Raw genomic sequence first — 12,308 nt, 5'->3', positions numbered from 1 at the left:
CATGCTAAGGAACATATTTGACCCATTTCTGATAAGAATATGGGAGTATTATTATTTTTATATGGGGATTATGGGTAGAATATTATAGTTTAACATGCCAAGGAACACATTTGACCCATTTCTGATAAGAATATGGGAATATTATTATTCTACCCATAATCCCCATATAAAAATAATACTCCCATATTTTTATCAGAAATCGGTCAAATATGTTCCTTAGCATGTGTAACTACAATATTCCACCCATAATCCCCATGTAAAAATAATAATCCCATATTCTTATCAGAAATGTGTCAAATGTGTTCCTTGGCATGTGAAACTATAATATTCCACCCATAATCCCCATGTAAAAAAATGAGTATACCCATATTCTTATCCGAAATGGGTCAAATATGTTCCTTAGCATGTGTAACTATAATATTCCACCCATAATCCCCATGTAAAAATAATATTCCCATATTCTTATCAGAAATGGGTCAAATGTGTTCCTTAGCATGTGAAACTATAATATTCCACCCATAATCCCCATATAAAAATAATAATTATATATTCCCATATTGTGCCAATCAAAACAGGTAAAATATGGTGTTTGCACATACATGTACCATATTATATCAATATGTTGATTACTTAAAATGTTTTTCTATTATTTCTATATAATTTACCATGATTCCGTTATAAAACTGTATATATTTCAGCAAGTAAACAGTTAAACATTTGCAGCTTCTTTTTGCAATGTAAAGAACATACTTTGATTTACCATGAGTGTAGAAAGTATACTGACACCTATTGATAGTGCTGAACATTGCAGCCAATCATCCCATCATCCCCAATATGCTGTTTAGTACGTCCCTTTCTTATCTTGCTTAAATAATAGATTTCTGACCCATTTATTACCTGTAGAAAGTTAGCAAAGAAGTTTGGGCCCTATTCTACAAAGTGCAATTCCAGGGCAGAGTGTGAGAGAGGATGCAGTCACCATGGAAACAAGAGAATCGCTGTTGCTGATGGCAGTGGAATTGAGTTTGTTCAGTCACAGACCACAGATATATTTTGTATATTATTATAATTAGTAGAATGTTAGTATTATTAATATAATAATAATTTCCGTTGCCAGAAAACGGCGTCATAATGCAGAGGAAGAAGATCGATAACCGTATCCGGGTGCAGATCGAGAATGGAGTGGCCGAGAAACACAGGACTATGTTTGTGATTGTTGGGGATCACGGCAGAGATCAGGTAATAAGAAGAGGCTATTGGTATCTGGAAACATAACGTATAAGAGTGATTCTAGTGCCGTATTGTAAGTGGTCTTACTAAAATAGTACATCAAATGGTCCTATGTACTGGAGTTCAGGCAGTTGCTATGGCGATAAGCCCTCTCTTTCAAATTTTGCACAAGGAGCACATGACTGACGTGCCGATGGACAGAAAGAGTCCCTGATAAAAAAGAATCTAGTATTAAAAATAATGCTGGCCGCGTTAAGGCATTTTGTGACTCGTTAAGTCTCTTTGATAAATTGTCACTCGGCCCACCGTTGACCGTAAGGAGGACCTTCGGCAGGTAGGAGCAGCCGTGTGCAGCTTTTATCTGCTAAACTGTGAGAAGAACAGCTGCCAAAAAAAGTGAATTCACATAAAATGACAAATATTCCCCTTTTTTTAAAATATTGAATCAGAATGAGTAAAAAAAATACTGAAATTAGATTCATAGATTACGGCTCGTGCGCGACCTGCGCTGTTATCTAAGCTATTGATAAATGAATGGACTTCTTATTCTTTCTGCAGGTGGTCATTCTCCATCATATGCTGTCTAAAGCCACCGTCAGAGCTCGGCCTTCGGTTCTCTGGTGTTACAAGAAGGAACTAGGCTTCAGCAGGTGATATATATTCCTTCACTGTTTGTTATCATCATACTGGTTTGGATTGGAGGACTCTGATACGCGCATGGCTGGGAATTCTGATCCTGTATGTTTTACAGCCACCGGAAGAAACAAATGAGAAAGCTACAGAAAAGGATAAAAAGCGGCATGCTGAACGTCAAAGAGGATGACCCGTTTGAGCTTTTCATCGCCTCTACGAATATTCGATATTGTTATTACAACGAGACCCATAAGATTCTTGGGAACACATATGGCATGTGTGTTCTCCAGGTGCGTTCATATGACTTCCCTGTGTGTTTCCACATACAGAAAATGTTGCATGTGTGTTTTATTTTTAAACGTAAGATTTTTTTGTGTCGTATATTGGATCGGTTTCCCTAACACCGGCAGCTTTCCGGTTTTGTTGTAAGCCATGTTGTCGTAGACTGCCACGCACTGTGCTGACCTTCTCCTTCTGATCTCTTGGCAGGATTTTGAGGCTTTGACCCCCAATCTGCTGGCCCGTACGGTGGAGACTGTGGAAGGTGGAGGGATTGTGGTGATTCTTCTACGCACCGTGAGGTCTTTGAAGCAGCTCTACACCATGACCATGGTATGTGACTTGCAAGCCAGTCGCCCGGTCTGTGTCTTAGGGTGAATAGGTAGCCTAACCCTTAGACTGCCTTGGGGTCAACCTACACATTTAGCAGCAAAACAAAAAGTGCTATTTTGCTGATACGTTACCACCCTTTAATCACCAGTCATCTTGCATGGATTCCTTAATAGTTTAACCCTTTCTTCTGTAGATGTTCATTACGCAGTCACAACTCCCTTGTAAGGTCAAAATTGAAAAACGTTCTGGAGAAAATCCAAAAAGCCTGTTATTGTCCTTGTTAGTTAGATGTAAACTTGTAAGATAGATTTGTCTTGAGGGGATGATCAAGATGACGTTTGTTTTTTTAGGACGTCCATTCGCGATACAGAACTGAGGCGCATCAGGATGTGGTGGGGAGATTCAATGAAAGGTATTGGCTGCTCTTTGGCAGTTTGTAGAGGCTTATCTCTTTTTCTGGCTTCAGAATCAATAATAAAGAGATCTTCTTGCGGTTCAGCAATAGGTTTTGTTGTGATTTGGGGGGCATTAGCTCTTCTGAAGTGGTCTCCAGACACAATTTGCTTTATTTAATTCTCACTCCTCAGGTTCATTCTGTCTCTGGTCTCCTGTAAGAACTGCGTGGTCATTGATGATCAACTGAACATCCTCCCCATCTCCAGTCACGTTACCAACATAAAACCAGTCCCACCAAAGTCGCAGGTACGGGCGTCCTCGTTTCTATTGTGAGCTACATGCCCTGCTATTGAGGTATTAGTATCTTCTATGTACTCCAAAACCTATAGCTTCCTTTTCTCCCCAACCTCCCCTCTGTTTTGTGATTTAGGATCAGGCCTTGCCTCCGGAAGAGCAGGAGTTACAAGATGTGAAGCTTAGTCTTCAGGACACGCAGCCGGTCGGGGTCCTGGTCGAGAATTGTAAAACCTTGGATCAGGTGAGGAGCCCTTCTGTAAACATGTAGCCTTTTGTTAGAGAAATAGCCGGTTTGGACATCACTGAATTTGAATGGGAGGTGACCATGTCTTCTCATCTCTCCCGCTTTGCAGGCCAAAGCAGTGCTGAAGTTTGTGGAAGCCATATCCGAGAAGACCCTTCGTAGCACAGTGGCTCTGACGGCTGCTCGAGGTCGAGGCAAATCCGCTGCTCTGGGCTTGGCGATAGCAGGGGCAGTGGCTTTTGGGTAGGTCAGGGGGCAGCAATAACCTTCCAGGGGGCTGCTTCTTAATGTGATATGTCCTCTTTTAATTCTGACTTGGAAATAACCTTTTTTTTATTTAGTTCTCTATATGAAATATGTTCACAATTTATTCACAAGATTATATTTCTCCCATTAACCATTTAGTGGTTGCAAATGAATCTTAAGAACCCTTTACCTTCTTCATAGCCTTTTATTTATCGACCTTGTTTTCCCAGGTACTCCAACATCTTTGTAACCTCACCGAGTCCTGATAATCTTCACACGCTCTTTGAGTTCATCTTTAAAGGTTTTGATTCCCTCCAGTACCAGGTGAGAGCTCTTGAAATACGCACCTTTGACACTAGATGTCCATCAAATGCCAACTTGTTCTAATCGTAGATGACCTTAACCTCCTGTGTCTTGTAGGAACATTTGGATTACGAGATTATACAATCGGTGAACCCAGAATTTGAGAAAGCAGTGGTTCGGGTCAATGTGTTCAAAGAACACAGGCAGACTATTCAGGTGAAGAGCTGACTCTCACCCAGAAGGGTTTTTAATATCCATCTGTTACCCAGGGATAGATTCATTATTTGTTGACTTGTCCATATCTTATCGCTTGAGGACCCTGGAAAACTCCTAATTCCTCTCTCGCCTGTGCTCAGGAACAATTTGTCGTGTAATGTTTTTCTTTTCCATTTATAGTACATTCACCCAGCTGATGCCGTCAAGTTAGGGCAGGCTGAGCTGGTTGTAATCGATGAAGCCGCAGCAATACCTTTACCCCTTGTGAAGAGTCTGATGGGGCCCTACCTTGTCTTCATGGCTTCAACCATCAATGGGTGAGAATAACTCATAGTCTGTCATGGGAAAACGGTCTAGGGGTCAGATCGAGGGTTGTGGGACCTTCCTGGGTGGGAAATGATATCTTTATTGAAAGAAAAATTGTGAAATTGTGCGTTCCAGGTACGAGGGCACGGGCCGTTCGCTGTCATTAAAGTTGATTCAGCAGCTGAGACAGGAAAGTGCAGACAGCCAGGTCTCAATAACCGCAGAGAACAAAAGCTCCACGACCCAGCGGCTGGCCTCAGGTTTGGTATATTTTACGATGGTTTTTAATGAGGGGATACTAATCCGTCACAGAGAGGATGTACAGGGGGGGTAATAACGCCTGCTAATATGATGTTGCATACGGTTACTAATACAATTTGAAAGGGACGTATGCACATAACCGTCTGAATCTCCAGTATGTGAAAGCATAACCACATCAAGATAGTATATTTAGCGGTTAACCAAAGTACTTAATAATACAGTTGTTCATTTCGTGTAATTGACCCGCATGCTGCAGTTCTATGTGCTGTTTTTCATCATTCGGGTGTTTCTTCTTTCTCTTTTTTTTTTTTTTTTCCCCCCAGCCCGGACACTTCACGAGGTCTCTCTGCAGGAGTCCATCCGTTACGCACCCGGAGACCCCGTCGAGAAATGGCTCAACGACTTGCTGTGTTTGGACTGTCTGAACATCAGCAGGATAATCTCTGGTTGTCCTCTCCCCGAAACCTGTGACCTGTATCCTTGTCCTTATATACGTGTGAAATGTAAATATTCCCCCTGCTCTCCAGAGTGGTTCCCATTTGAGATACTCGGCACCTTTTGAGGTTTTGTGGTTACGTTAACCTGTAAAGCAGTCGAGCAGGCCGGTGGCAACGACGGCCACCAGTGGGTGTTATTCTGATCCCATTAGTTACTGTCTTGTTTGGTGAAAGGTATTTTCTTAACACGTGGTCATAGATATTATGTGAACAGGGACACGCTCTTCTGCTATCACAAGGCTTCGGAATCGTTCCTGCAGAGGCTCATGGCTCTATATGTTGCATCTCATTACAAGGTAAGGATTCCTGTCCATCTTCTGCGGAGAGTATAGGCATAACAATGAAGCCTGATGGGAAAGTAATTATGTTTCTTCTGACACCAAGCATCCTCACCACGGTCATATTTATTGGTAGAGTTTGTACAGCGCCTTTTGAATTCCTTATAATAAAAAGCAACTTTTTGTTTTAATTCTCTGAAATAGAATTTTCCAGTAAAAGATCATTTTTTGTTTATCTGCATAGACCAGGGGCGTCCGACCTGCGGCTCTCCAGATGCTGCAGGACTACATCTCCCATAAAGCTAAGGGGCTGGCCGAGGAGTATGGGAGATGTAGTTCTGCAGCAGCTGGAGGGCCACAGGTTGGATGCCCCTGGCATAGACAGACAGGGAATCTGCCAGGTTCAGTGCTACTTAAACATATTTGATAAAACTCCTTTCCTTGGCTTCTAGAGTTATCGCACCCTGTGACGTTTTAATAGACCGTCTGGTACCGTGTCATCTTGCTTTATTGTATCTCCCTGTTAACGTTACAGAATTCACCTAACGACCTGCAGATGCTCTCCGATGCCCCGGCTCATCATGTTTTCTGCCTCCTTCCTCCGGTTCCTCCGACTCAAAATTCCCTGCCAGAGGTTTTGGCTGTTGTTCAGGTAACGCTGCCGTACCGAAGGGTACCTGTACACCTGGGACACGCAGCGTTGAATTAAACGTATGTTTTTAAACGGAATTTTAGGGTGTCCCAACCTATTGACCGTTGTGTCTGTCTCCGTAGGTCTGTCTGGAAGGTGAAATTTCCCGTCAGTCTATCATGAACAGTCTGTCACGTGGGAAGAAGGCATCTGGGGATCTGATTCCATGGACCGTATCAGAACAGGTAAAGCAATGAATGAAAGGACTGGACCCAAGCACCCTCCGGGGAGACTAACCTGAGAAGGCTTGGATCGTCCAAGTATTTTAACATTGTAAGCGCAGCCAACCTATGGAGACCTTGATCCCCCTCTTATAGTCTGGCTACAACAGAGGATAAAAAGCAAAGAATTTAAGTACAGTGTAGAGTCGTTTATCACTGGGAACCCAGACGACAACCTCAGACAGGTGGAAAGCAAAAGAATCCAGACATTGGGAAATCCTGTGCAAAATCTTATTTGTTTTTTGTGGAAGTCACAATGAAATCATTCCTCTTTCGTATTGACCAAATTTTATCCCGTTTTTAGTTCCAAGATCCAGACTTTGGAAGTTTATCCGGGGGAAGGATTGTGAGAATCGCAGTTCATCCAGATTACCAAGGGGTAATATTTTTATTGGTTTCTTTTTCTCCCCCCCCCCCCCCTCCTCTTCTATTTGTTGGAGCAATGTCAAACTTTCTGTGTGTTTATTGGATCTAAAATATTGTCTGCAGACCATGGCTCACTTTTTGTCTTCCTGCTTGATACTACATTCGTATCCCTGCGATTTATCCAAGTTTTATTCTTTCTCTGGAGCATTAAGAGTCGTTCTTTTAAGGCATCGGGAAATATTCTTGTATGCTCCCTCGCTGCCACAAGACTCCCTGTTGGGAAAGTTTAATTTCTCGCCTCCGTGTTCCTTCCATACATGTAATTCAGGTGCAGAGTACTCCATGTCTAGCGATGTAAGAATGATCTGACTTTCTCCTGGATAAGCTGCCTGAACGTTAACCTCTCCACCTTTTTTATTGTTTTAGATGGGTTACGGAAGCCGTGCCCTGCAGCTGCTACAGATGTACTACGAGGGACGGTTTCCATGTCTGGAAGAGAACGTGGCCCTCAAACCTCAGGAGATCACCCCAATAAGCAGCGAGGTTAGTTGTATCTTCTATGAAGACCCTTGTGTGCTCCTTAATTCTTTTGCCGACTTAAGACCTTGTTGTCCCCTCAGGCCGTCAGCCTCCTAGAAGAGTCCTTGACTCCTCGGAAGAACCTTCCTCCCCTCCTGCTCCGGCTCAGCGAGCGGCCGGCTGAGAAATTGGAGTATCTCGGGGTGTCCTACGGATTAACCCCGAAGCTGCTGAAGTGAGTCTCCAGCAAGCTTGTGTATCGATAGCGTCCTGGATACCATGTAGTTATTTTCTTGTCATCTGAATGATTTATCTCCGCAGGTTTTGGAAAAGAGCTGGGTTTGTTCCGGTGTACTTACGCCAAACTCCGGTAAGTGTTTGCTTACATAAAAGTAATTAGGATTTTTATTTTTTTTATTATTTCGCAATAACGAAAAATGTCACTTTACTTTCCCCAAACTCACAATGTGAATCCCTGTTTTTGTTATTTTTCATATATATAATATATATATATATATATTTTTTTTTTTTTACGTTAATTCCTTAAACTCTTTGCTTGTGCTACCTACACTGGAAGTCTTTTCTGGGCATCTACTACCCTTTGTGTAAAGGATATGTGTTTCACAACTATTTGATTAATGCAGTCCCTGTATTTAAAGAACCACAATCAAGGTGTTTTTAATTTACAAAAATGATCTTGCATAGATTCATCCTCTGCTTTGTATTTGGTGTAAAGGGGCTATGTCCGCTGCATTGTAAACCATGTGCTGTGCCCCCAGAACGATCTCACGGGCGAGCATTCCTGCATCATGCTGAAGTCTCTCCAAGACGAGGAGGAATCCGAGAAGGAGCCTTGGCTGACTGCATTTTGGAAAGGTGAGGAACCGGCGGGATCTCTCCGCAAGAGCAGCAGCCGAGTATCCGTTGGCTTAGCGGGACGTCGTGCGATCGGAATTAATCTGAAACCGTTTCTGTTGTATTTTATCTGACCAGACGCCGGCGTTTAGGAGCTGCGTGTAAACCGTGTTAGAGACCAGGGTTTTCTTATCGAGATGACAGACTAGATTAAACCTCTCCAAGTGAGACATTTCAAAGCTCAGGTTCTGTTTGTTAAGATTTGGGGAGCACAGCCGTGGCCAGTATTTCAGTATTTAGGTTTGCCTGTCCCTGCGGAGCTCGCTGGTGGGGGGGTGCGTGCTTTTCTCACGAGTTGCTTTTATTTCTCGTGCAGATTTTAGGAGACGTTTCGTGGCTCTTCTCTCCTATCAGTTCAGAAACTTCCAGCCGTCTTTAGCGCTCAACATTCTGCAGAACAAAAACGTCAAGAAGGAATCCCAGAACCGTGAGTCCTTCTAACTTGGGAAGTTCGTTTAAAATCCAAGATAGGTTTCTGAAGGTTTATTCTTTCAAATAGAAGTTTTTCGCAGCTAACCCATAGCCCTCACCAGAGACTAGAGACCACAGGGCCCTGGTGCGAAAAATGCCCCAACTTCAACTGCTGGTCTGTGCCATAATTGCCTCTAAACAACTTGTCTGTGCCGTCTTTTCCCCTTGTCCTTCTTTCAACACATATGTTAAACACACACAAATTACACACACTTTCTCATACTCATTAACACACACGTACACATTAATTCTAGCACACGCTCCATCTCACCCCACTGACACATCCATGCACACACAGACAGAATTACACCTTCATGCTCACACACACACAGAATTACACCTTCATGCTCACACACACACACACACACACACACACACACACACAACTACACCTCCGTTCCCACTCACACACAATTACACCTCCATGCTCTCTCTCGCACAAACACACAATTACACATCCATGCTCACATATATACATATATCCAAACACATATACATACCCCTCGCTCCCCGCGTTCCTGTCTACCCGTGCCGTGTCAAAATAGTTTAGAAAGGGCCCTTCTGACCTGGACTGTACGAGGAGACAGGAACAAGGGGTCGCACCGGGCGCCCTGGAGGCACGGGACCGCTGCTACCCCTGTAGTTATGCCCTCACCCTACTCATTACGCTTTCTCCTGCTCACTCAGTGATTCAACGCCCGGAGCTGGGTATGGCCTTTACACCGTATGACCTGAAGAGACTTGAAATGTACTCACAAAACATGGTGGATTATCACCTCATCATGGACCTGATCCCTTCTGTCAGTCGGATGTTCTTCTTGCAACGGTTTGGAAGCCTCAACCTGTCTGCTGCTCAGTCTGTGAGTGTCGCGTTAACTGAGCGTCTCTGACCCCGATGAACCTGGTGCTGAAATCCATGGCCAACAGGTTAAATATAACCAATCCTGATGCCCACCCTACCCTGGCAACCTCTGCTCCTTTTTTCATTAACATTGATGCCAGCGTAAAAACATCTTTCTGGCGGTCCTCTTTGTTTTTGCACTTGGTACCAAATTTCTAAATTGCTCTTATCTGTAAATGAACGTATTAAGCTAAGTTTTGTGCTCCTCTCTTCCTAGGCGCTGCTTCTCGGTATAGGTATGCAGCATAAAACCGTGGACCAGCTGGAGAAGGAGATTGAGCTGCCCAGTAGTCAGCTGATGGGACTCTTTAACCGCCTCATCCGGAAAGTTGTCCAGGTAACTTATTACCCGCGCGGTACCTTGTTATGTTAGACTCTACACCATCCACCATCATTGTATGGAGGAGCTGATCTTTGGCACGTTGCTTCATTAGCTATTTTATAAAGTATATACTGCGTCAGGCTTTGGATAGAAGATGTCTGTGTTTTCTCCTACCAGTTGTTGAATAGGATCCAGGAGAGGGCTGTAGAAGATGAAATGGTGGCCATGAAAGAGGTTGTGATGGAGCCCACCTTGAAGTCACTCAATGAGGATTTGGTAAGCTAAATACCTGATGATCAACACCTCTCTCGGCACAGACTAGACTCGATCCAATGTGTGTTTGGACCTTTTTGTAACGTTCATTATTTTATTGCGTCCCCCAGGAAGAGGCAGCAAGAGAATTCCAGGATAAACACAATAAGGAGGTTGAGAAGCTAAAGGGGGTTGATCTGTCTCAGTGAGTGTTTATTTTTTTTTATCGTGATCTGTCGCTCCCAGTCGGAATCTTCGGCATAAAAAGTACTGATTTGGGTAACTTAAACGTTACGGCCGGTCTGTGTGTCTCATGTTTAAATCCCATCCGTAGGTACATGATCAGGGGTGAGGACGAAGAGTGGAACGAAGTGTTAAAGAAGACCGGAGTGAATGCGTCTGTTGTTAGCGTGAAGAGGTAATTGTCAGCTTTTATTAGTAATTGGTATAATTATAATCTGCATCCCTCTCACTTGTGAAGTGTTTATAAAGACATATAGTTCCTGATTAAAGTGAATGCGCTAAGAAGATACCGCAAACGGATGACGGGCTCAGTGCCTAGAAATGCTTGAACCGTAATGATGGGTATAGACAACATAGCCGCTGCGGATGTGATCCAGATGCTTCCGATATGGCAGCTTATTGTCTTTTATTTGTTTTTGTACCAAACCCAACCAAACCCAACCAAAATATTAAGGCATGAGATGCTGCGCTTGTTATAGAGTTATAGTACGCCATTTACTTCACAAATGTGCCTTTTGGCATCATCGTTATAAACCTCTATCTGACGGTGACCTTCTCTTCACTGAGAGCGGCTCAAAGTAATACATTTGGTTGATTCGGCCCTGGACGGCGCTTTTGTTATTTGCTGTGCAAATTGTTGATTGACCCCCCCCCCCCCATTTACGCTTCACCTTGTCCTCGTCCGAACTGTAGTGACAAGAAGAGGAAGCTGGACGCGCCAGAGAAGAATGGAGCTAAAATCCAGAAAAAGTTCAAGAAGAATAAAGATGGAAAGATGAAGCAACGGAAGTGAGCAGCCCGAGGTAGTTCCGTCGTGGATCTGGGGTATACTACGCTGCGTCCCGACAGAAGCTGAAACCACAATGGGCTCTGCGGACAGTTAACCAGATGTCACGGGACATTTCTTTTCCTATTTTAAGAAAGCTGACGGTAATGGGATACTCGCGCAGTGGCCTGCAGGTCTATTGGGCCAACCGATACTCTTTGATGTCATGATGTGTGCGCGCGCAGTGGCACGGTGCATAACTATTTGGAGGGTAACAAAGCATTTCTGTTTTATGCAAAGTTCTTGTGCTGCTATATATATATATATATATATATATATATATATATATATATATATATATATATATATATATATATATATATATATATATATTTGCAGAAAAAATAAATAAAAATATATATAGATATGATAGTGTCCTTGAAATTTACTGTGAATTTGTGGATCAGCTCAAAATAACAGCTGTAAAAAAAAAAATAAAAAAAGTTTCCAGCCCCTTTAGACATTAACGCTCTCCCCGCTTTACATTTGCACACTTCATGCACGGGTGGAGAATGGTGGAAGTGAATGTTTATTCACTGTTCCTTGTGCTTTCTCATTGAGATATTGAGTTGGAGGACCTGGAGAAAGATGTTCTGCGTAAATACAGACATGTTATTGACTATATATTTTGAGTTTTCTGAAAGCAAAGATTCTGATTTTTTTTATCATTTCATTTGATAAATATTTCCATTAAAACCGTTGTTAAGGTTTCTCTGTGTACGTTGTGTGTGGACGTTCTGTGCTCGTTAATAATTCTTGTTTTGTTTTATAATACATTTCTTAATATACGATACAGCCAAATCATGTTACAATTTCAGTGTTTGAAATCACCACTTTATTATTAATATACCCACTCAGTTAAAGATTTGGATCGTTCATAAGGTGCTGAAGATTCTGAAACAATTATGTAAAAAATAATATGGAACTTAAACCTCCCGAAACCTCAGTGGTCTGTTTCAGATTCTGCGCAAGATTACCAAATTGAGGTAACCGTTCCCTTACAGGGGGGCCGCTCTTTGCTTCCTTCTAAACCCTTGTTAGTACTTTACAGGTTGTTGTGTG

At 42.7% G+C, this 12,308-nt stretch overlaps 1 protein-coding gene across 1 annotated transcript; it reads left to right on the top strand.

The window, feature by feature from the left end:
- Positions 1 to 1,131: 1,131 nt before the first annotated feature.
- On the top strand, positions 1,132 to 11,213 carry LOC149280193 (RNA cytidine acetyltransferase-like). The gene is made up of 28 exons (XM_089500728.1): positions 1,132 to 1,239; positions 1,789 to 1,880; positions 1,982 to 2,153; positions 2,353 to 2,475; positions 2,826 to 2,887; positions 3,063 to 3,177; positions 3,302 to 3,409; positions 3,522 to 3,655; positions 3,889 to 3,982; positions 4,079 to 4,177; positions 4,358 to 4,494; positions 4,619 to 4,743; positions 5,068 to 5,218; positions 5,441 to 5,537; positions 6,055 to 6,171; positions 6,294 to 6,395; positions 6,736 to 6,810; positions 7,224 to 7,340; positions 7,418 to 7,551; positions 7,638 to 7,686; positions 8,096 to 8,192; positions 8,548 to 8,658; positions 9,390 to 9,562; positions 9,821 to 9,940; positions 10,103 to 10,201; positions 10,309 to 10,382; positions 10,512 to 10,595; positions 11,114 to 11,213. The coding sequence occupies exons 1-28, from the start codon at positions 1,132 to 1,134 to the stop codon at positions 11,211 to 11,213; spliced, it is 3,069 nt and encodes a 1,022-aa protein (XP_089356854.1).
- Positions 11,214 to 12,308: the final 1,095 nt, after the last annotated feature.

Source organism: Sceloporus occidentalis, unplaced genomic scaffold (assembly GCF_023333645.1).
Source record: "Sceloporus occidentalis isolate IW3139 unplaced genomic scaffold, rSceOcc1.0.p SCAF_158, whole genome shotgun sequence".
In the NCBI taxonomy this organism is placed as follows: Eukaryota; Metazoa; Chordata; class Lepidosauria; order Squamata; family Phrynosomatidae; genus Sceloporus; species Sceloporus occidentalis.
This window is presented reverse-complemented; position numbering and strand designations above follow the sequence as displayed.

What these genes read in the sequence shown, in the direction of transcription:
- LOC149280193 (XM_089500728.1), top strand. Translation starts at nt 1,132, where the DNA reads ATGCAGAGGAAGAAGATCGATAACCGTATCCGGGTGCAGATCGAGAAT. An exon ending in TTGATTCCCTCCAGTACCAG is followed by an intron (nt 3,983 to 4,078) that starts GTGAGAGCTCTT and finishes TGTGTCTTGTAG; the next exon opens with GAACATTTGGATTACGAGAT. An exon ending in TCTGTTGTTAGCGTGAAGAG is followed by an intron (nt 10,596 to 11,113) that starts GTAATTGTCAGC and finishes TCCGAACTGTAG; the next exon opens with TGACAAGAAGAGGAAGCTGG.